The sequence below is a fragment of the Coturnix japonica genome, chromosome 6, assembly GCF_001577835.2.
Source record: "Coturnix japonica isolate 7356 chromosome 6, Coturnix japonica 2.1, whole genome shotgun sequence".
In the NCBI taxonomy this organism is placed as follows: Eukaryota; Metazoa; Chordata; class Aves; order Galliformes; family Phasianidae; genus Coturnix; species Coturnix japonica.
The window spans coordinates 10,906,208-10,930,750 of record NC_029521.1 but is presented as its reverse complement, the minus strand read 5'-3'; the positions used below and the strand labels follow the sequence as shown (position 1 = coordinate 10,930,750).

The 24,543-nt window shown below is 40.8% G+C and overlaps 1 protein-coding gene across 2 annotated transcripts in view; it reads right to left on the bottom strand.

Annotated features, from left to right (window-relative positions):
• The window catches only part of DLG5 (discs large MAGUK scaffold protein 5), an 89,975-nt gene extending 67,116 nt beyond the window's left edge, over positions 1 to 22,859 (bottom strand). Inside the window, exon 1 of one of the 2 annotated variants that reach the window (XM_015866802.2) lies at positions 21,995 to 22,859. In XM_015866802.2, coding sequence (XP_015722288.1) covers positions 21,995 to 22,298 — 304 coding nt within the window. In that variant the 5' untranslated portion in view covers positions 22,299 to 22,859. The remainder of the gene's footprint in view (positions 1 to 21,994) is intronic. The other variant, XM_015866805.2, reaches the window with a different exon arrangement.
• Between the last annotated feature and the right edge of the window lie 1,684 nt (positions 22,860 to 24,543).

Sequence of the window (24,543 nt, the reverse complement as noted above, 5' to 3'; positions counted from 1 at the left end):
GAAAAGAAACAGATGAACTGATCTCAGATCAACTGTTACACTTCATTAATGGTACTGGCATTAAAATAAATAAAACCGAAGTTTCCCAAGAGAAATACTCTAATCTCCTTTCTTCTGGATAACACCATCCATAAAATGGCATTTCAAGTACACTGTAGTGTTTGTCAGATACAAATGTGAATATTAGCTCTGATCCATTAGGAAGTCAGTCACATTTCAGAATCCACAACAAAACCAATTTCAAGTGTTTAATATGTATTAAACACACAACTATCTTTTTTTCTCTCCAAAGCTAAGATCAGTGGAAAACCAGAGAAAACTTTGCAACAACTTAAATTCCTCCACTGAACAGGCTGATTGTAAGTAGCTTTATGAAAAATCATTGTTATCCCTTCCCATGCTACATCTTCTCCTACAGAGACAACTAATACTGAAATTTGTCATTTGAAAGGAGTAACTTGATGTATATTTAGTGATGGTTATTCTGATTCTGTTCTACTTCAAACGAGACTCAGAAAACCTTCCAGAAAGATGTAATTTATTTTATTTTTTAAATCAGCAATATAAGGCATAGTATGGAAGGGTGGGGGAGGAAGAAGGAGGGGAAAAAAAAAATCCAAGTACATATCTTTGAAGGCAAAAAAAAAAGAAAACAAAAAGCAAAAAAACAAAAAACAAAACAACCAAACTTGTCCCCAGCCAGAGAAAAATTAAAATCTTTATAGTCTTCCAGATGAGTCCGGGGTGTTTTTTTTTCCCCCCAATCAAGGACAAAGTCAGACAACCTACATGCTACTATCCTCGCAATGAGGATAATGGGATAAAGCAGTGAGATTTAACCTGAAAGCACTCTTGTTTTTCAGAGCATCCTCTGAATGCATTTAGTAATGAGTCCTGACAGATGTGAGCTTGGGGGCTGGCCATAGTCATTTATTTTTCAGTTTCATACAGCATGTTTTTCTCTATTCCCTGGGCAAATAATCAGTATTATGGGACTCAACTTACAAATGTAATTCAAATGAGAAAAATGGAAAAGAAGGGCTTAAGGAGAGGGAGAGATGCTGAAGTACCTGTCCCACCTATGCAAAACACTTGACAAGAAAGCTAAGCTGATGACTTGCCCCCAGCTTGATGTATGAAACACAGGAGCTGATTGTTCCATCTCCACAACTGAGCAGAAGCATCTTCTCCAAGGCATACAGCAGAAGCTTTACAATCCAAAAGCCAGGACAAGTCACAAGATTTGGACCTGACTGGTTTTAAAAAACATTGGAAGTTTCAATATTAAGGGGAAAAAAAAAAAAAGAAAAAAAAAAGAAAGTACTGCCTTGGGTGCTTTTTGGTGACGCTGTCCAGAAGCAACTACAGCATGGAAAGGGGAGCCAGCAGGAAAGCTCTGAAAAATTAAACTCTGTATATGAGCTACTGTAGTGATTCAGATAGGTGAGCAATATCCTTTTCCTGGAAATCCATACTAGACAAATATGTTTTAATTAAACAGAGATGCATATTGCCTGGTTACAGCACTTACCTCCCCTGCTATCTGTGTCTACACTGAGCCTTTGTGAGCATTCTGGGAAGTACAAATACTAGCCACAGCTATTAATCCTCTCATGTTTGGGCACAGTAGATATGCATAATTATACTAAATTCTGCAGAGACAATTACACAGCACGGATGACCTGTTTCTCAAGATGACAGGCTTGTAGTTACAATTTACATACTTCTAAAAAGTAACCTCCCTGATTCCTCAGCTCACTGTACCCAAGAATATTTCCAGAGATTAGCCAATCAGCTTCCAATACCTGCACTTGTGGTATATATGCTTCTTCTGGCCAGAAAGGTCCAGAATCCACCAAAAAGAACATACTGGCAGAAGCAGACCTGGAAAGAAGATTTCTCTTCCTCCATGCATTTTTATCACCTACACAGAATTAGTAGTAAATAAAAATAAAAGCAACATTCAACAGAAGGGTATCAGTGATCATGGCAGCTGAAGAGGACTGAAGACACAGTAATTTAAAGAAATACTTAAGATTAATACTCAAACAAAAACTCCAGATCAAACAACTAGTTCACCAAGTTTTACTGGAACAAAAAGACAGGCAGTAAAATTTGCATTGTGTTTTCTAAAGTACAGTGGGGATCTTACTAATCATCTCCCTCCCATCAGATACAGCAGAAAACCAACTAGTATAACTAGTAGAAACAGGATAAGGAAATCCATCATGGTGATTATACTCCTTTTCCTCACAAGAGGAAATCGGACAGCCCTGCATTACTCCAGCTCTATTTCTCATAAGTGGAGGTGGCTCATTTCTCCTACTTAATTCCCACTGTAGAAAGAGATGAAGTACTGGCTCTTTATCATAGTCTTCTACCTGGCTTTGAGACACTGCTTATCCTCTTACTTCAGTAAATCTCTTCACTTTTCCTTCTTTTTGTCTGTCTTAGCCAGAAAAAGATATTGAATTTATCACCCAGGGAAAGGGATATTCTTATGACTAGTATTTCTGAAGAAGAAAAGCTGTTGTCTGAAAGCAAAACAGCTCAGTTTTTATAGGACTGAAAACTCCTTACCATGATGTTTGAGTCCAAACAAATACATGACAATTTCTTAGAACATGCACCATTGCATAATTTTTCTCCTACTCATAAGCTAATATTCCATTGCCAAAACTAGAGACCATACCTGTATCTTCCACTTGTCAAGAAAGGTTGGAAGAGGGGTGAGGATCAGGGAGGAAAGAAAAAAATTAATTAGGTTCAGGAGTAACTAGAGGTTACAGACATCTTAACCTGAAGCAGCACTAAAACTGTCTCACTAAATAGCAACAAAACAACTTGTTAATAACCTGAAAACACTTGTTCTGCTTTAAAATGTCTACTTCTTTATTAAACCAATGATGGTTTCTCACTTAAGTAAATACTCTGGGAAAACACATCTTGTGTATTTTTAGTTTTGTTGTTGTTTTTATTTAAGCATAATTCTGTATCCAGAGAATGTATGTTCACAAAGTAGAAAAACTGAAGACTTAAACGACAACACAATGAGCTGCTACTTTGATCTCATTTAACGAGATGAATTTTCTGTCATAATTAGACCAACAGATAGCATTTGTTCAAAATATATTTTTCTGTTGCAAATCTTCATACAGAACAGTAGCAGTGGATGAGCTCACTTCTTTGAAAGAAAAATAAAAATCAAGCATCACTGCTGGCATATAGAAGCAAGATCATTTTGACTTCTCCAAATCTAAACTCATACAATTATCACCCTACTCCCAACCTCCATGGTGGTGAGATCAACAATATTTTAAGCCAAATGCAGTAGTCTGCATTTATAAGAAAAAGATGAATGTGTCTATTGACAACTGAAAGTGTTATTACTATTTTTGAAATTTTAGATTTAGATTTTTAAAATAAGTATCTTTTAGAACACAATATATATCCACTGAATGCACACCATACATCTATTGTTCTTCCCAAAAACAATGAAAATAAAGATAATTGATGTTTTTAGACAGAAATATTCAGTATGAAAATAATATAAGCCTTCAGAATTTTTAGATTACTGAGCATTTTCCTCAGTGTTAATGGGAAGCAGAAGGCTTTCTGGGAAGCTGCCAGCAGAGTAATACCACTCACAGTGGTTAGGAGTCTGTTCTCCAATAGTAAAGCTTTGAAAGACCAGAAACATTTACAAAATACTGCCTTACTCGATGAAGCAGGCATAGAAGAAGTAGGTACAGAAGAACAGGGAACAGACTATTTACAACACAGTACGCTAAATAACAACAGCAACAGGCCAGGAGAAAATTAAGTGGTACGATATGGAGTGTTCACTTATGAAGCAGCAGCTTCAATGGGAACGCATTCCTGCTCCCTTTGCCAAACCTGAAATACTTTCATCCATGACCCATTCAACACACACTGTGCAAAACTAACATGAGAATTAATAAACTTCTTGCAGAAAAGCTACACATTAAAGTCCCTACCTCCATCCAAAATATAGACTGTGGCATACATAACATACAACAATTTCCACAGTTTCCATTCACTTCCCACTTTGGGCTAAAAAGCGCACTACAGCTGCAAACTCACAACTTCATTATAAACAACACTGCCAATACAAACTCTCCCACGGAATTTCCAGGACAAGCTCTGCTCAGAGAGATCTGAAAAACAAAAACATGTGCAAGGGGGTGGAGAGTTACAGAAATTATGTCTGATGCTCACTACACTTTCACTGTAGAAAGTCCTGGCTGTCAAAACCCAGGTTTGTAATGCCTTGGTTTTACAGTCTCAGCTGCTAGTGAGACAATTTCCTCCACACATAGTTAAGAGACAGAGGAAGGTTAGTTGTGAAGCATAAATTCAGGCATTGCATTTGAGTGTTCACAACTTCAACATCATATATAGGATTATTTCCTTTCTACTGAACTATGTTTTCAGAAAGAGATACATGCAGACCAGTAGTAGGTGGTCCAATAGTATTGATATTTTTTCAAAAAGACACTTTGCCAATCTAGAAATCATTGAACAGCTCATCCATAAAAAGCTGACAATGTAGGAACTTGCTGCAGGCTCTGTATAAAGCTAAAGGGGTAATACAGATCACAAAGAAATTCCAGGGCACATACAGCAATAGCACATGCAATATTCTATGTGGGGGTAAAAATATTTTAAGAGGAAAAAAAATAAAAAACTATAATCTTCCCTCATGTGCGGTTTTTAATCAGTCTCAAAACAACCACAGGAAGGCAGTTGGGACTTCAGCTGAAGAACTTCATATACTACTGAGCACAGTAGAAGGGAAGTGGGTTGTGTCCTTATCAAAACTAAACCACATGAGAAGTTTGATTTTAGTCTCAGAATGTTTCACATCTTTACATAGTAGATCTTTTAAGAATCACATAAAATAATGTCTGCATCAAACATCAGATTACTTGGTTTGTCAATAAAAACATTTTTCCTTCTATAAAGGAATTTTGGCAATTTTTTTTTTTTTTTTTTTTTGTAAATGGCAACATTCTATACTACCGCAAAGAACAGCCAAAGCAGATAAATACCCTGATCATGATGCAGAGCTGTGCCATAATCAAATCCAACAAAAAAAAGAGAAGCAAAAGAGTGAGAATAGAAACCTTAACCCAGAAATCTTTGTATCTTGTCTTCATTTCCTTTCCAAACAAAGTAGAAAGGCGAAACAGTAGCCAACAAAGAGCCCACCCAGCCACTATACACAGATATAACTACTTGATTTCCCAGTACCTTTTAGAGAAGCTTTATGGTAAGACATTTTGGCTTCTGTTCTCTTCCAACTCGCCCTCCACCTCGAGTCCTAAGATTTGAAGTTAATGGAACAGATGGGATAGCATATATTGCTCTTCAAGTCCTCCCAACACTACAAAGCTTTGTTATTATCACTTCACTGTTGAGTTCCTCATCATGCCTGTGTTCCCCAAAAAGTCTTTGATTAAAGCCAGGCAAGTTGCTTAATAATCATAGTAATTATCACCTAGATTCAGATGCTCTCCTAGATTCAGATGCTCTCCACGTAACACTTTATTTTCATTATTTTTACTATGTCATAGCATGCTATAATCTTCAGCATTGCTCCTGGGATGAATGAGATCATCAAATATGTACTAACAGATTTTAAATTAAATTGATACCTGAGTTAATGCAAGCTTGGAAAAAAACAAAAAACAAAAAACAACCACCAGAATAAAACACGAACAAAAAAGCATAAGGGAAGTACGCACATGTTTTGAGGTAAGAAGGAAAAAAACCCTATTCAGCTTAGTCCTTGTGATTAAAAAATGTAAGATAACGCTGGGGGGGGGGAAACAGCAGAAATTATAGTTGTGTACATTCAACAACCATGTATTACCAGTATTCCATTAGTCAAGCTGCAGAATGTGTTTGCATTAAAATAGCAAGAAGATAGAAAAAAACAGATCTAACACTCCTAGGAGCAATGCCTGAATAAATGTGACACGAATTTATAAGAACTACATGCAAATCAGTTTAGAAACATTTTTGGAAAACTTGCAGGAAAACTGCCATGCCAGATAGCATATAAAGCAACAACTCAGGGATGCTGAGAGAAGAGAAAGCAGATTAACTGTGTTTCCAAATTAAGCCAGTTTCAATGTATTAACACTCAAACTTTTTAAAGCTCTTTCAAAACCAGAGCATCTATCTACACAGCTCCAGAGAAAGCAATTTAAAGTAAATTTTAACACTAAATAAATAAATAGAAGTTTTTGTCTCATAGTTGCTAAAGTGAAAAAAGCAGTTGAAGATAAACCCACTACACAACTCACCCTCCTAGTACACTTTTAGAAGTAGCTTCACTTTTTATGAGCTAAATTGTAACTAGACTACTTGTGAAAAGGCAGATGGAAGAGTCCAAGCCAACACTGCTAACCCACCCAGAAAATCTCATCACATGTAGGGCACTGCAAGCTGTGCTACAGCACAGACAGGAAACACAAAATGAAGCAAAACAACTCCTCACAGCCAGAACCCAGCTACACTCTGATAGCCTCTGGACTTTGTGCTGCCACTGGCATGATTTACTAGCACGCAAGCCACCATTAGGCTGGCTGGCAGGTCTGTGGCCTGCAGGCTGAGCAACCTGCTGCTGAGGCAACAGGGCCTCAACAAAGGCTGCTTGTTGTCAGCCAGCGCTGGAGCAGAAGCCTGACCAGTTGGCCCAGTAAAGTGCTGGGCTGTGGCTCAGTAGGACTTGCTGCAACCTTGACAGACAATTAGTGTGTGTTGGTATAGAGTTGCACAGTTCTGGGAGGTCATTTGCTGGCAGATTTTACTACTGCAGAATTACTAACCCTTTTCAAAAGCAGCATTATTGGTTCATTTGTTTGCTTTCAAAAGCTAGCTTTAAGATTGTTCCCAAACCTAGAAAACTAACTACTACACTGCTCTCTGTATGATACTAAAATATTCAAGCCCTATTCCACTGATGAGCTAAGTAGCTTTAGCAAGCAGATATTGATTTTAGTTTAATTTCTTTCTCTTATAAATCCCATCCAACACGTTAATTCAGAAACTGATGAGGAAGAGGATAAGCAGCCATGGAGAAACTAGTAGACAAAAAAGCACCCTACTGCCAAAGACACAAAAGCTGTTACATTAAAGAACAGTATTTCCTTCAGAACCATTAATCAGCACAAACTTCTCCAAAGAGGAGAAAAAAAAAAAAAAAACAACAAAAAAGAGAGACAACTTGAGAAAAGCTTTTCAGTTTTGTACCTACACTATAGAAACCAAATCAAGGTACACCTCCTTAGGATGAACACTAACTGAGCCTTCTTCTCCATCCAAGTCACTGTTAGCGTCCATCTATCCTACCACACAGCACTGATCTCCTCATTAGCTTGGACCCCCGTGGTGCAGGCCCAGGAGGATAACTTACTTTCTTAGTAACAACACTCCAAAAGACAAGATTTACCATTTTAATCATCTCTGCCTAAGGTAACGTGTGAAACTATACTAAAGAAAGACACAAACAAAAGGATGACCAATATATCAAGGCATCTCGATACCACACCAGTCTTTCAATCAAATATAGAGGAAAAACAGGTTTTAGTTCTTAGATGATCCAGTAGTAAAACAGCCCCAATTTCTTACTTCACTGACGACACATGGCTCCAATAAAGCTGAAGATCAATCACTAAGGGAAGGTTAATTCAAGTCAGCTACTCTGAACAGTCATATATTCAAGAGAGTTTTATGGCCGGCAATCCTGTACTGGAAGATCCAGAGACTACCTCTGGCCAGCTCCATAAACATGGAATTACTTGTCTTTATTTTCCTTTTGTGGAAGACAACAGACTTCAGGTAGATCACTGCCAAGAGAATAAATGCATGAGATCTTGTTGTGATGAATAAATTCAAAAAAAAAAATAGACTGGAAAACAAAGCTGTTAATGTTTAAATCCATATATAAGTTGCATCATTTTAAAAAATGTATATTTTGTCATGGATAAAAATAAACTTAATTTTTCAGGGAGCTTTAGGAAGACATATTATGCCCTGATTCACTTAATTAATGCAAAGGTTCAAATAAACATACAGAGATCTGAAAAGGTTTTTTGGTGTTCTTCCTTTAGTGCAGCACTTGCTTTGACATTAAAAGCATTCTCCTATATGAGATAGAGTGATGAAATCAGGGCATTTCCAAATGTTGCTAGAAAAAACAGAATGAAAGCAACAACATAAGAAAGCAAATTTTATTTGCAAATCATCATATGATTAACTCAGGCCCTGATTTGACAAGATTATTAAGTAGGACCCCAACGCTAACTCAAGTATGCAGTAAAATCATTATAAAACCCAAAAGGGAAAGCACTCTCTTTCTTATGAGCTTATGCACTTTGTACCACACTGAACCTTTAATATGCTGACATTTAAGGAAGGGCTTTAGGACTTACTCCCTCCTACTTTTTAAGGTTATCTTACTCAAATGTACTTCTCCTGAAGAAAACTTCTGGGGTCCCAATTACTTTATTCCAGCATAAAGAACAAAACAGTTTGGAAGTTGCATTGTAGCACTTCAGATTAAACTAAACACAATAAAAAAAGAAAGTGTATTTCCCTTTTATTTTCCTCTTAATTAAATCATCAGAACAGACAGAATTTCTCTATCACACCCTTCTCATTCTTAGCAAGACTGTACCCTAAGAGTTCTCACAATGTAGTAAGTAATAATTCCCACACATTATCTAAATACTTCTAAATCCTAGCTTTTAAAAACTGACTAATTTCAGCCAGGACACCACCGGAATCTGAAACTTGAAAGAGCAATCTTACAATCACAGCTAAGCCTTCAAACTTCTTATTTCTGAAAAAATGGGATACTTTCCAGAAAAGCGTTGGTTACCAACAATCTGTTTTGCACTCAATTCCAAGGCATCCAGTATATTCAAATCAATAGCACTATCATATTCAACAGCAGTTAATTTCAAAACTAAGAAAAGCAGTATTTTTTCATAGCACTCAGTAATCTTTGAAATGTTACTGTGAAGACAGTCAAATCAGTCAGTTCTATTTGCTTTCTCCTTCCAATTATACGGGCAAAGAAGAGCGAGCAAGATGATAGTAGGAAAGAATAAGATCAAAAGAAATAAAAAAAAAATAACCCGATGGCATGCAAACATATTTTTATATATTTATTTAAGATATTCCCAAATTATGAGAAAAGAAAGATCAAAACATTTTCATTTGCCCTATAATCAGCATTATTTCAGGAAAGAATTTTAAGGTTTTTTTTTTTTTTTAATGTAAAGTGGATTCTGAATTCTAATTAAGATATAGCTGTAAGCCAGGATCCTCCGTCACACAATTAATCTTAAATCCAAACTCTAGCAAAGCAGGCTGCAGATGAAGTTACTCATGTAATTACAAAGTCCATCAGCAGTAAGCCAGTGGGAGAGGCTGCGGGCTTTCCTCTATTTCTTCTTTGTACTGGGGAGGTGGCTGTTTCTGTGGAAATGTACTAGGAAGATTCAGATGCTTTGATACAGTCACAGCACTTAAATATCAGCTTTGGTTTACAACACTTATTTTAAGGCAGCAGTTTTGAAAATAGAGTCATATTTCTGCAGGCTGCACCCTCTAATAGAGCACTGGAGCAGATCTTCTAGCCTTGCTTATGTCCTTCAGGGTCGACCTCCTTTTGCTGCCTCCTCAACCATAAAACCACATTTTACCACAAATCTGAACCTGTGAACTGAGATAAGGTGTTGAAAAATACAATTCTAAGAAAAATACAGTGCAACTTGACAGTTCATTGGTGTCTTTTTAAGGCACGATCTGCTCTGTCACAGAGCTTCATATCCAAATATTAATATCCTCTGAATGACAGAAATCCTCTCCAAAATCTGATTTTCAAGCAGGCATATGTAAAGGACATTTTTGTTGGTTTTGATCTAAGAATAAACTTTTCTCACGAAAGTGAAATGACATTGTTATGCTCAATCTCAAGCAGTATATTTGTAATCTAATGTCTACACACAATACAGCAACTGTAATTGGAATTATGCAATTTCCTATTTTCTTACAGTACTAACATTGAACAGCAATATCTAATAGCAAGAGACATGGCACTGAATTTGACTTTTTCCATTAACTGCAAGACCATGTGCACCTTCTGATTGGTGTTTGAAAAGAGACAACATTTAAAATTTTAACATTTCCACTTTGTTTGCAAATAGCATCTGAGCACAACAGAAGGCACTGCCTTTGCACATACAGTGCAGATATCCACTGCATATGATGGAAAAAGAATGAAACAGTCAAGGACACAAAGTTAATTTATTTAAACTCTCTTCTCGATCTGCGAAAAATATTAGAAAAATTATATACGTATTTAATTACTGTCATCATGCAGATTAATCCATGCTTAACAAAAACTAGTCATGGATAATTCCTACATACAAAGAATCATGCAAATTTCTTCAACCTGATATAGAACAAAGATTAATAACAAATAAATTAAAACATACAAAGCTCTTCCTTTGAAATGAGCTTAAAAAACTAAAAAAGTTTTCCAAAGGAAGACCTGTATTACTAACAGGTTTTTCAGCAAGCCAGAGTATTAATGTCCCAAAGGCTGCAGATATATACTCATATACTAAGAAAGAAAGTGTTGGAGCAGAAAAACTAAGTTCCATACATCATTTCTGTCCCACATAACAAAAGTAAATAAATAAAACAAAATTTAATAATAAAATAATAATAATTAAAATCAGAACAAGTTCATTTTTACAAAAACTTTCAAAAATCCTTCCCAGGAAAGCCTGGTCACTAGCATATCTTGCAATTCAGCAGCAAAAGACAAATGTTTTGCTCTATCTTCCTAAAGTGCCACATATTTTTCACATTTACAAATGCTCAGAACAATAGTTTTACACTGAGTGCTAATATTATTCAACATTTGATATTAATAAAAATTAAATCTAAAGGCCACAAACCTTATCTACAGAGTTAGGAATCTTAAAGCACTTGTGATCCAAAGTCACCCTCTCTCTGACTAAAGTAAAGAGTAGGTAATTATTTCCCAAAATTAAGCCCTAACCATGGTAAGCTTATTCTCTCACAAATAGTAACTTCATCCATACATAAGTATTTCGCCCAACCCCTCCTTCGAGCTCTCTTTTGTTAACTAGCTATCAACAACCAAAGCAAAACAGTTGAACATGACACAATCTTACCACATGCACAGCTGAAAAGAATGTAAGAGTTTATGAAATATGTCATCATAAGCCAGGATACTGATACATGTACAGGATACATGATTATCTCTGATTCTGAACTAAGAAGTCCGCAAGAGAAACAATGGAAACAAAATGTATGTGTTCTTGTATAAGCAAATACAGACAGGATACATAAAGAAATTCTTTCTGCCTCCCCTATGCTTGGCCAATAAAAACATCACCCGTTTTCAAATTTCTTTCTGAGATCCTGTCCTATAATGTACTGATGGAACACTCCCTGAGAAATACAAGTCATGTTTGCACAACCAAAGGTCAACCCAGCCAGAGACAGAAAAATGGCCTCAACTTTACACAAGGTTTTCTCCCAGTTCTGGTACAAATTGCACATAGGTTTTGGCCTAACAGGGCTGTCAGACTTGCCAGGCTCATTTTCATGTTAATACCAATACTCTTGATATTCTACCAGGATCCAAAAACTGGAGGCAAGAAGTATCTCTAAAAGCATCTGAAACTACTTCTCAGCGTTACCAAGGAGCATCCCACTCAGCCAAACTGCTGCTCTGCCACATACAGCCACACAGCCCACTGCCTTCTCCAGACTACACAGTAAAAGTACCAGAAAAAAAAAGAGGCTGTTAACCCACCATAACAATAGATGAATACATTTGTATAGCGAGCACATGTTGCATATACCAAAATGCTGGCCTACACTTTTCAAGACCAGTGTTTTAGAAAAATAGCTCACTAAGTATCTCAAAGGTCATTTTTTGCACTCTATACCTAAGCCAGCCTCGTGATGCTCAACACGCTTGTGGATTTTTTCCCCATTAAGTCTGACTAATCTGACCTTTAACCTAAAGAAGTAGTCAGCACACCTTAGAGAAAGTACGCTCTCCTACCGTCAACCAGAAGCCTCTGAAACATTCCTCCAGCAAAGAAAAAAATGCAAAATCTGCATGTGCACTGACAAAGCAGCAAAGGAAAGCTGCTGCAGCACATCTAAACAAACAAGGAACAAAACAGGCTGGCTGAGCAACCCAAAGACCACTACCAGAGGGGCATGAAGTTCTGAACAATAAATCAGTATTATGGTTTTTGGGGTTTTTTTTGTTTGTTTGTTTGTTTTGGTTTTTTTAATACTGATTTCTGTTAGAAAGAAAACCTACTAAACAACATTTTAAGGTAAAGCCATTGAGAATTAAGAATACTTCTTCTGATGAGAGAATTTCCTTAATTCAGTGTAGATTTAGAGTTTTATATTAAAAAACGATTTCCAAAAGAGGCTGCACCTACAGTGCTCACTGAGAGCCTAGCATAATGGAAGAACTATGCGATGAAACAGCTCATGAAGCAAAAGACAACAGTAAGCCAGTTAATCAATTACAAGTAGAAGCCTACAAATAAGACTTGTTCATTTTTGGTTAACACTTAAGCATTTTATTTTCTTTTTCAAGCACACATACATAAGCCAAATGTCCTTAAAAAGAAACTGAAAAAGCAGTTCTGTTAAAAACAGATAAGGCCCCATCTTCAAGTACAGTTTAAACAAGCTCTCAAATACTACTGCTTTCTTATAAATGCATTCAAAAGAGGAAAAAAAAAACAAATAACACAAAATTACTTATGATGATTTTAAATATTAAGAAATGAAGGCAGTATCCAAATGTATTCATTGTGGTGTTACAAAAACTCAAAGAAAACCTTTAGATAGTCTGATTTCACTGTGCTTATTCCTATACCACTTGAAAGCCAGATTATTGTGAATAGGAAGACAACCTTAAAAATCATTCCAAGCACTCACAAGATCATTTATGAATCATTAAAGAGTACTTAAACTGCACAAATAAAACATTCCTCAAAGAAAGGAGTCACTAAAACCACCTCCATCTCCTGCTGACTTTTGGTTGAAGAGCTATTGACATCTCAAGCAACACTGCCTTCATCAAGAGGATCACAAGGAAGATCTAAAATTAAGTGCTTGAAAAGAGCAAGATCTCAAAGAACCTCAAATCTCTTCTCAAATTTATTTTTTCATGAAAGCATGCAACAGGAGAAAGCTACCCATAAAAAAAAAAAAAAAAAGGAAATAAATATAACTTCATGCTTATTAGAATAACACATGAACAACTTAGCAGCTCTATTTGGTAAGTTTGATGTTTAGTGCATCAGTTTTGTTTCCCTCATTCCGTAAGTTCCAAAGCTTTTAGAAAAAAACTGTACACACACACCTGCTAGCCTCAAAGTGAAAGAATACACTCACAAAGACAAGGTTTTGGTGCACTGACATCAACAGGACGTAGCTTGTCTGCACAGAGCAACTCCAGAATTTCGATTACAATAAAAAGCTAAGGCAAAAGGGGAAATGAGGTAAGAAAGTGATCATGATGACTGTGAACATTCATTAGAAGAGTTTGTGTTTATTACCAAGATATTTTTCTGCACATTTCTGAACACACACATTATCATTTATACAAGAAGTCTACAAAAAAGCAACCCTTCGCCTGTGTCATACCAGCCTATATCATCTGTCCTTTCCTCAACCCTTCTCCCACCCAGCTTCACCAGCTAAAATACTTATAAGGCTTCACATTCCCTCCTGACTTGTTTGTCCAGCTACAAACCCATCTGCGTGCATGGAAAGCTCCTGAACTAGGTCATAATGCATACAATTAAAACTAACTTTTCAGACAACAACTGGAAAGAAAAAAGGATTCTTCTAAAATACAAACAGCAGCAATCCAGAACAAGATAATTAATGCTGTGAACAATTCAGCCCAGAAACTGTGAAACTGGAGAATTCAAAAGCTGATGGAGAAGGTGACTACCAACTCTTAACTTCCTCCAACATCAGCTGGGTAAGAAGGGTCTTTGAGTTGCAGTGAGTTATTCTTTATTACCCAACAGCCACTCATCATCAAGAAAAATATCCTTACGTATATGCATGTTTCTCAAGTCTGCAAATGTTGTCCTGTACAGACTGAATTCCATTTGCACAGCAGCTTACAGAAGGAGATCTGAAACTTTATCTTCCGTGTTAGTTACAACAGTAGAAGCTGCTGTACCACCTGTTACCATCAGGACAACTGCTGATGCAACACAACCCATGGTAAGTATACAAACACACCCACAGCACAGCAAACACTGGACGTTGGGTATTTTGAACTGGTTTCTGAGCTGTAGCGATGTGGGCCTCCTTCAACAGACTATCAACTCTGCCACACACAGACAAGAATTAGTAGTATGTTGAAAACACACTGGAAATCTCCAAGCACGTCCTTTGTGGTATAGCAGGGATCTAAAGTAGAGGATGCAGTAAAAGCTTCAGGCTCTCCATGGGACAGTAGCATTTTAAGTTTCCATGAGAGATGTGTTGGATAACCTCAAGACGAAGCTCAGCACGATGTTTCCAGGATGATTCAATTCTAAATCAATACTTCTTAGTAAAAGACAGCTAATGATCTGTATCTTGAGGGTCATAAATAATGTTTCAGCAGCAATTACACAATATAATGCAGAAAGTCAGTGAAGCCTACATATATACGTAAAGCCTCAACTTTACTATTACAGCTCTATTCATACAAAGCCATTTGCGCTGACATGTTTTGTTATCTAGATTGCTTCTATTATATATACAGCATTTCAAGATTGCACATATATTAAAATAAACAAAAAACAGATTGCCTCACACTCAGATGTCCAAACTTTTGAATAATTGTGTTATCAAATAATAATGGAAATTGAAATCAGGACTGAATGGAGTAAGAGTTAACAGGAGTAAGGAAAGTGAAGAAGCAAACTGAAGGAAATAAAGGTGGAGTAGGAAGAGAGGGGAAAAAATAGAAAGTAGTGAAAGCATACAAAATAGGGGAAAAGAGAAAACTCAAATTGCAGACTGTTTAAATTTGAGAAGCCCAGTCACTACCATATGGTGGCTGTGGTCTTCGCTATCTAGACCAGAGGTTTAAAATAAACCTCACAGCAACAGTAAAACAGTAAGTCCTGTTTATGTCCCAAACAGCTCAATTACTGCAGGCATCGATACCCCCCAAATTATTATTCATTTTACATAGCTGAAAACAGTGGCCACATGAGTTTACTGTGACTAGTTTTCCTTCTCCTCTGAAAACAGCAAAAATATAATTGAGAACCATCACTCTTGGGAGTTGTGAACTACTAAATACACAATTCCTTCTTTGGGAGTAGAAAATCACATCCGCCCACTGTTTTTCGCTGGGAATTACCCCCCTGAACACTCACTGGAAGCTTCTTGCATTTGTTAGCCTGATACTTGGAAGGGATACTGTGTAATTGAGGTCATCAGAAGACACATGTACTGTGAAACAAGCACTGGATATTTCTGCAAGTTTAATTACTGCTTATCGCTGTCAGAGACCTGTACTTCTCCTAATGTAAGTGACTTCTGAACACCACCCGCTTTTTATCTGCACCATTTTTAACAAATAAGTCCTGTAACAGGGCTTGAGAGGCAACCATAAGAACTAATAACAGGTCTGACATAACCAGGCATACTGTATGCTCTACTTCTCCCACTCTTCAATTTGCAGCACTGGAAGAGAGTATAAATTGAGCTTAATTGCAAAATTGCCTGTTCAGTCCTTGAATCAGAAAATTACACTTCTACAATTTCTCCTCATTCTCATTTCCCCTTTTCCCAGAGAACATACACTTCCAACACTACTTTTCATCTTTTCCAAACACTTCTACAATCATGCTCCTCTACCCCAGCCCCTACCCTTCCAAGCTTCCCTCTTCTCACTCACTCCTACAGTACAACACCACCTGTCTCCATACTTCACAGCCTTCCTCCACACAGCCTCTCAGCCACTCACTGGGTCCTCTGTCACAGGGCGACATTTTGTGGGATTAGGGAAGGGGCAAAATGCAGAGAGCCCAGAACCAACCACCAGCTGTCCTGCTCCCAGCATCTTGGGCACAGTCTCATTTCTTATTCACTTCTTGCCTCCGAGCTGCCATTACGAGAATTGGGTCTCACCCTTACATCTCCTAACTGCTGACAGAGGCAGATAGCCTTTTCTTTTTACATGTACTCAAGGACTGCTGCAATACTGCAATATTTAAAAGTCATCTGTGACTTCAAATTAATTCTGTCTGAAGCAATACGCTAAAGAAAAAAAAAATATATAGAAAAAACACATAGGAGAAGCAGTTCTTGGCCTTTTTCCTACTCCTACTTTTTCCTATTCTAATAAAAAGCCCACACATTTGTTTTCTGGACTAGAAATTAACATTCAATCCCAACCAGAGTTAGGAAAAAAAACATAAAAGCCATCATAAAACAATAGAAGGAAACTATTCAATTCCAATCATCTTCCTTTCTTCCTTTATGTCACATTCAGAACCTTTCTTAAAAATAAAAAATAAATAAAATAAAAATAAAAAGCAATCCCCTTGGAATTTTAAATTTGGAAATTTTACACCTTAAATTCTTATATTGAAATAGATATATAAAGCACCTCAAAAGACTGGTGCAGTCTGCTTTTGAAACCTAAAGTAGTGCTGAACATTTAGAGTAAAATGAATGTGCTGTTTTTATAAAACTTATGGATACGTACAATGACTGCAACTGGATGGTTACAGAAAAGTGGGTGACAGAGGAGATGATAAATCTACAAGTTTTGAAATGTCTCTGAAAAATGGTAAAGCAAAGCTTTTTCAGTTCAACAACGTGCCCAGCTGAGACGTAGCTGGGAGCAACTTTGCAGCCACTCCTCAAGCTCATCTCAAGATGGAAGCATAACCTTGGTCACTGAAACAACTTGTTCTTTCAATTTTTTAATATCACAAAAAATTCAAGTGCAAAGCCCTGACAATTATTTTTAGTAGCATGAAGTCCACATAGCCTGACCAGATTTTTGTTTTGACCTTTTAATAGTACTCATCATAAAGAAATACCTTCCACTATATCCTTAAATGTGTTTTAAGTTACAAAACATTCTTCACATCCGTGTCAAAGAAAACTGGTCTTGTACGAGATTTACGATGCAAGCAACTTACGGAAGTCTTTAAACTCCTCATCAGGAAGGATATATTTGACTATGAAAATACAGGGCTTGCCACATGGGATAGAGGTAATTCACCCAATCAGGTATTTAATAATAATCCACTAGTAAACCAAAATAAACAAGAAAAAACAATTGGCACCCTACATAAAAGAAAGAACTAGTCCCCATGCAAAGCATTTGGAGATTTTAAGTCAGGAAAACATTCACTTACACACAGATCGAGACAATTTCTCAGCAAAACATTTATGCAGGAACGCATGGTTAAAACCAAAGGTATCACTCAAGGAAGGACTGAATGCCACCTCCAGACATGACTAAGGAGAACAGAGCAAATGGTGCCTTCTGTTCTTTTTGTTTTGACAGAAGGCAGCTTCCTCATCCATTTTGTTTACAAACACTGCTAAGTAGAGTATTCTTGAATCAGAAACAAAACAAGTTTGGAAAGATACATTTAACAGAAGCATAGAGGAACTATTCTGAAGAACAAATGTATCTAAACAGAGACCATCCCAGGGAAAATTCTACCAAGCTCCTTGAAGCATAAACACAGTTACCCACGCTAGAAGGCTCACAGCAGCTACTAGGACTCCAGTTCTGCCCCTGTAGCAATCTGAGCAGCTGCTGACTTCCTCTCTGTTGTGCAGATAAATACCTATAAAAGTGTCAGTACTACATTGTCCAGTCAGCCACAAGAACTGCTGGTGTAAACAACAGCCTGCATTGCCAGTACAGCTTACGTATTACCACTGAAATTCAAAAGGTTATATTTAAAATGAGACAGAAGAAAATACAAAGCTACTCTGCAAATGAAAAATCCAGGGAAAACACAAGTGAAGAAGCTGCATACTGAAAAGGGGGGAGAACCACTCTTTCACCATGATCATAAGCAGTCTGTCTGTCTGTGAACTCTAGGACCTCAAAAAAAAGGACGCTGCTGACTGCCTTCCCACTTCCCTCCCAACATTAGACTGGAAGAAGAAATTGACGATTAACTGTGCAATGAGTTATTGATCACTGCTAATTTTCACCTACAACAAACATTCAGGAGACATCATTTGTATGAGAACATGAGCCTGCCTTGGTGTGCCCCTATAACTTGGCATTTTTCAGATACAAATAGTAATTCTAAAAGTTGGATAGGTTAAATTAAAGGGGATACCTGAAGGGTTTCTTTGGTGGTTTCCTTTTTTTTTTTCCCCTCTCCTCACAGGTAACATGCAATGCTGAAGATCATTTCTCTTAAGTATTTTAGATACAGAATCCCTGCTTCCATGCAAACAGCTTGCTACTACAACTAAAAAGCAGCTGGGCTCATCCACCTTCAGCATCCACAGTGATAGGGAGTGAAAACCCCATGTGGTCAGCAAAAGGCAGCTCGGCAGTCAGACTTGGAAAACGGAGGATAGGTCAGGTTACACCTGCATGCAGGTTCCAACAGGAACCTTTCCACCACAGCTACCCTCACACATTAACCTTTTCCATAACACACTCAGAACAAACTCAGCAAAAGCTGAGTTTTTCTGGAGGCGTTCAGCAGGTATGAGTAGTTTCTGTGACCTGTTACCATGAGACCTGCTCAGAACAGTCCAGCTGGAGCATTCAGAAGAGCCTCAGAGGGCTCAGGTCCCCCACCTCTACACGTGGGGGCAGTTCACTACTTGCAGCCTCTCACACACTCATTTGTAGACATGTCCATCACAAGGCAAACAAAAACTTAACACTTCAAGTCAGCTTTTTTTGCTTTCATCTACCAGTAGTAATGAAAACCACCACATCAGGGGAACATCCTTCCCCACACGGATGTTAATGGAACACAGATGATCCCCAAGACTGGGTTCAGACAAAGAGGATACAGTCCACTTACATTTTTTTTGTGTACTCAGAGTTGTGAGATATTCTGTAATTCTTTCATTTTAGAACTAAGCATTATTACACACAACATGTGTTGCATTTTTCATGCCATTCATGTTTTACAACTTTGCTTTTAAGGCTGAGGAATACTGGTAGTCCAGTGTCATTAGTATATGTTCCCAACAAGACAAGGCCAAGTATTAATCTAATCATACAGAAACATCATTAATCCCATTTCTGAAAGCCAGCACCATGCCCAACGCCCACTGATGTCAGACCACATAACGCTTGAAGTGCTGAGATTTATCGTTCCATCCATTTTCTCCTGTCCTGTGAAGTCCTGTCATATACTCATTAGAAACAACTGTACACCATAATAAAGGGATATGCAACAAAATGTAAGACCCCTCACACACACATTTTGGTGTTTCACAAAGTATTAGCATCAGCAGTACCACTCCAGCAAGAGCAAAGCAAACAGTGCATATGCAAGCACTGCTTCCCAGGCAGAAGCAGCTCTTCAGAGCATAATTCTTTTATTCCATAAAAATTGTAGCAGTCAGAAGTCATCCCCAAAGACTGGAAAAAGGGAAATATCATTTCCACACTCAAGAAAGGGAGAAAGGAAGATACAGGGAACAGCAGGCCAGTGAGCTCAGGTCTTGGGAAGCAGATCTTCCTCAAAGCTACATTAAGGCACAAGTGAGACAAGGTGGTGATCAGAGACAGCCTGCATGCCCTCACCAAGGGCAGATCATGTACCAGAAACAATCTAGTGGCCTTCTATGGTGGAGTGATGACATCAACTGACAAAGGAAGGGCAACTAATGTAATCTACCTGGACTTGTGCAAGGCCTTTGACATGGTCCCATACTACATCCTTATCTCTAAACAGGAGAGAGAATGATATGAAGGCTGGACTATTAAGTGGATAAATAATTGATTAGATGGTCCTACCCAGAAGGTTGCTTTCTATGGCTCTATATCCAGGTGAAGGCAGGCCACACATAGTCTCCCCTCTGGGGTCCACCTTGAGACTGGTGCTTTTCAACACCTTTATCAGTAACATAGTCAGTGGGATTGAGTGTACCCTCAGCAAGTTTGTTGATGAGACTAAGCTGAGCGTAGTTGATGCAAAAAAAGGAAGGAATATAATCCAGAGGGACCAGGACACGCTCAGAAAGTGGGCACGCAAGAAGCTATTGAGATTTAACAAGGCCAAGTGCAAGGTATTGCACATGGGTTGATGAAATCCTACATACAAGACTGGGAAAGGAACTCATTAAGAATAGCCTTGCGGAGAAGAACTTGGGGTCCTGATGGATGAAAAGCTGGACATAAGCCAGCAGCATGCTCTTGCAGCCCAGAAAGCCAACAGTATCCTTGGGCTGTAACAAAAGATGGGTGCTAGCAGAGAGAGGAAGGGAACTGCTTCCCTCTGTTCTGCCCCATCCAAAGTACTATGTCCAATCCTGGGGCCTCCAGCACAAGAAGGATGCACAGTTGTTGAAGCAGGTCCAGAGTACGGCCACAAGGATGATCAAAGGACCTCTCCTACGAAGAAAAACTGAGGGAGTTTGGTGTGCTTAGCTTGGAGAAAAGAATGCTCTGGGGAGGCCTCACTGGGGCTCTCTAGTACTTGAAGGGTGCTTACAAGGTCTGTTAGTACACAAGGAAAGGACTTTAAGCTAAAAGCATTAGGTTATATGTTAGGAAGACATTTTTTTTACTTAGAGTGGTGAGGCACTGGAACAAGACGCCCCAAGAGAGGCTGTGAGTGCCCTACCTCTGGAGGCATTCAAGGCCAGGCTGGATAGAATCCTGGGCAGCCTGATCCAGTAGCGGGCAGCCTTGCCCACAACAAGGGGGTTGGAGCTAGATGATCTTTAAGGTCCCTTCAAAACTAAACCATTCTATGATTCTCCTGAAAAAGAGGTATAGTGCATAAGAGTCAGGAAGCTATTTAATAGGTACTTATCCTGCATTTCCCAAACCCTATAACAACAACACATTCTTTATCAGTCAGCTTGATGTAGGCAAGAAGAGAATGCTTACATACCAATCTCACAACTGAATGTTCTTTACCTACATTTATTCCAACTGAAGTATTTCTTATCTAGAAACACAGCTGCACTTCCAAGGCCTCGAGGATTACCACTAAATCCTTTTATTTCTTTTTGAAGTAAATTCTGACTTAGAGAGGAGGGAGAAGGGAACACCTCTGGGCCAAAGACAAACTTCAGAAGGTCTGCATTGCAATTCTCATCGTGACTTGCAGCTCCATCAATTGTTTTTCTGTTCTAACTGCAGCCGACTACTACAACACCGCGGCCCCAAACAAGCCCACATTCATGGGAAGAAAAGCAGTTAAAACACTTATCCGAGGGCTAAGCACGAGCCTCCCTGAGCTCTCCCGCAGGAGCACGGTCGCGGGGCCGGCGAAGCGGCAGCCCGGGCGGGTGCCAATGCTCTGCTCCGGCCCGTCCCAACGGCGGCGTCTACCACGGTCTGGCGCGGACCGAGACGCTGCTCGGGTAGAGCTGCTGGAAGAATAGCATCCGCCGTATTTCGGGGAATAAGCAGCAGCGAGCTGCTCAGAAGAGAAAAGAAGGGAGCAGATAACAAACATCGAGAGACCGAATGTGAACACGGCGGCTTCGTTTCCCCCGGAAAAGCCGTCGGGCTGCGGCGCAGCCAGGACCCCCACGCTTGTCCCGCTCCGCCCCGCTCCTAGGAAGGCGGCCCGGGGGGCCCGCGCCGCGCGGCCGCTCCCTGCCCGAAGGGGTTGGGCGGCTGCAGTCGCTCCCCTCCGCCCTTCCCCCGCCGCCGCCCCGCGCTCCCCGCTCCGCTCACCGGCCGTCTCCTCCGCCGCGGCCGGCGCCCCCGCCACACCGTTCAGGTAGAGGATGGAGAGCAGATGGGGCTGCGTCTTCTCCAGGGCCACCCGCAGGTCCTGGAAGTGGTCCCGCTCCTTGGCCAGCAGCAGAGCGATCAGCAGCTCGGCCTTGCCGTCGCCCGCCGCCTCCAGGTCGCGCAGGTCGCGGGGACCGAGGGCTCCGGCGGCCTCCAGCAGCTCCACCACCTTGTCCACCTCGGTCATGGCCTGCGCGAGGCTCTGCCGGCACTGAGCGAGCAGCTCCTTGTGCTTCGGCTCCATGGTCGCCGACGGCTAAACTTCGGCCCCCGGCCCCACCGTTCGACCGCCGCCCGCGGGGAGGCGCGGGTCCAGGGGGAGGCGCCGCCGCCGGCCGCCCTGCGACTACCGAGCGGGGGCCGGGCCGCCTTCTTCTTCCTCCTCCCCTTGGGCGCTCGGGGGAGAAAGCCCGCTACGGGGCTGCTCCTCGTCCTCCTCCAGCCGGCGCCACGCTCTCCGCCTTCCCGGCAGCCAAACAACTTCTCTTCCTCCTCCTCCTCCTCTACCGCCGCCTCCTTCGCCGACAGCCGGCGCCCCCCACCCCGCGGGGCGGCTCAGCCAACTTCTCTCCTGCGCTCACTGCAGGCCGCGGGGCGAGGAGGAGGGGTGGGGGGAGACGGCCTCAGCTCCGGGCGCCTCCTTTCATTCGCGGCAGCGCGCAGCCATATTGGTCGCACACGGCGGCTGCCCGCGCCCAGACGGTGCAGCGGCGGCGCATGGCCCGACCCGCCCGCTCCGCGCCTCCCGTCGCCGGCAGCGAAACACGACGGCCTCTGCCCCGGCCGCGCTCCGCCCGTCGCTCAGCGGCTCCCGCCTGCCGCCGGGGGGGGCTGTAAGGAGGCGGGGCGCGGGCGGGGCGGCCCCGAGAAGGACCCGAATCCCGGCACGGGGTGGGCGCCGGTGGGGGTGGCCCGTCGTGGACAGTGTTCAAAGAGTGGGGGAGATCAGATCGCTTTAGGGGCCGGCATCCCGCCAGCTCTGCTCGTCCCGCACCGAGCCCGGGCCCCTAAGCGGCGGCAGCGACGAGACAAAGGCCCCGCGGGGCCGTGGTGCTCGGCGGCGGGGGGAGCACCGCCATCTCCCGGAGGCGCGGCCCTGGGAGCGGGGCCTGGAGGCGGCGCGGCACGAATCGGGCAGGGCTGACGGGCTCCGGGGTGGCACCGTTCCGAGGGGCGGTGTGCCAATAGATACACCGAAACTCGTCTGATCTGATAGAAACGCCTCAATACGGGCAGACCACTGGCAGTTTTGTCCAGTAGGAGTTACAGAAATGAAAGTATCAAATTAAAGATATACGTATTAGAAAAGGGTGCTGGCTCATCTTCTCCTAAATGTGATTTTGGCTGGTCAGTGAACAACTAGTAACTTACCAGTGGAACGCAAATGGCCCTGTTCTCAGCAGCTGCAGGGTGTAATAGTTTGGCAAATAAAAAAGAGTAACAATGTGTGGCTGAATTGCAAACAGCCTGCCCACATTCCCATCCTGAACAGCAACTAAATCCCAGACAACCAGGGCACAGGCTGTAGAGTCACCACAGCCACTTAAATCTGAGATTCTTATTTTATCTGAAAGACCCTCACTGGATAAGCATGTAAAGATAACAGCAGTACTCACGACGTAGCAGCTGTGCAACCAGTGGTTGTATCATCTCCATCACATCCAGTAGCAGTTGGGTGACCTGAAGATGCTCTAGGCCAACACCTGGGTGCTGTTGTTTTCTGTGAGCTCGCTGACTGGGAGCACTGAAGTTCCATGCTGTATATCCTGTTGTATTATGAAGTTCAACAGGTGATGATGATCTCTCTCTTATGTGTAAACAGCCTTGGTTTGTGTGCATAATCATGATACCAAATCCAGCACAATTCTTAGTGGGAATACAATGTGAAGGCAGTTGGGGATTTTTTCCTGTTTAGGAGGTCATTATTCAAAGAAAAGCCTAACAATGTTTGCTAGTATGCTATGGGTTTGAAACAAGTTTTTTTGTTTGTTTGTTTTGTTTTGTTTTGTTTTCCACATTTTATCCCATGTTGCTTATGCTTTTGTGGATTGCTTTCTTCTAATTCTGCATCAATGGTTTTCTTAGTGAGTCTTTTATGGGCAACACATGCAGAGATCCGGATCGCTGGCTACCAGTTGGTGTTGTAATGCCTGCAAACCTCATTATTCAGGGACCATTTGATTTTATCTGAAAACATGCCTACTTCTCTCAAAGAAACTGGGCAGACTTTAGTCAAGAAAGCAATAGTACATTCCAGAAATACTAGTTAATGCTGGTGTACACAGCTTGTTTTCAGCTCTGCAGAAAGAAACAGAAGCCATCCAGAATGGAGCCACTGGGGAGGTGAATGCAGTGCGTGGCTGAGGCCAGTGCAGGCACAGGTCTTGTATTCTAGCAGTCAGCAACCCTGCATGCAGCACACGGGTCTTGGCACTAGGTTATCTCTGAGGTCCCTTCCAGCCCTAGGCATTCTATGATTATTGTAAAAA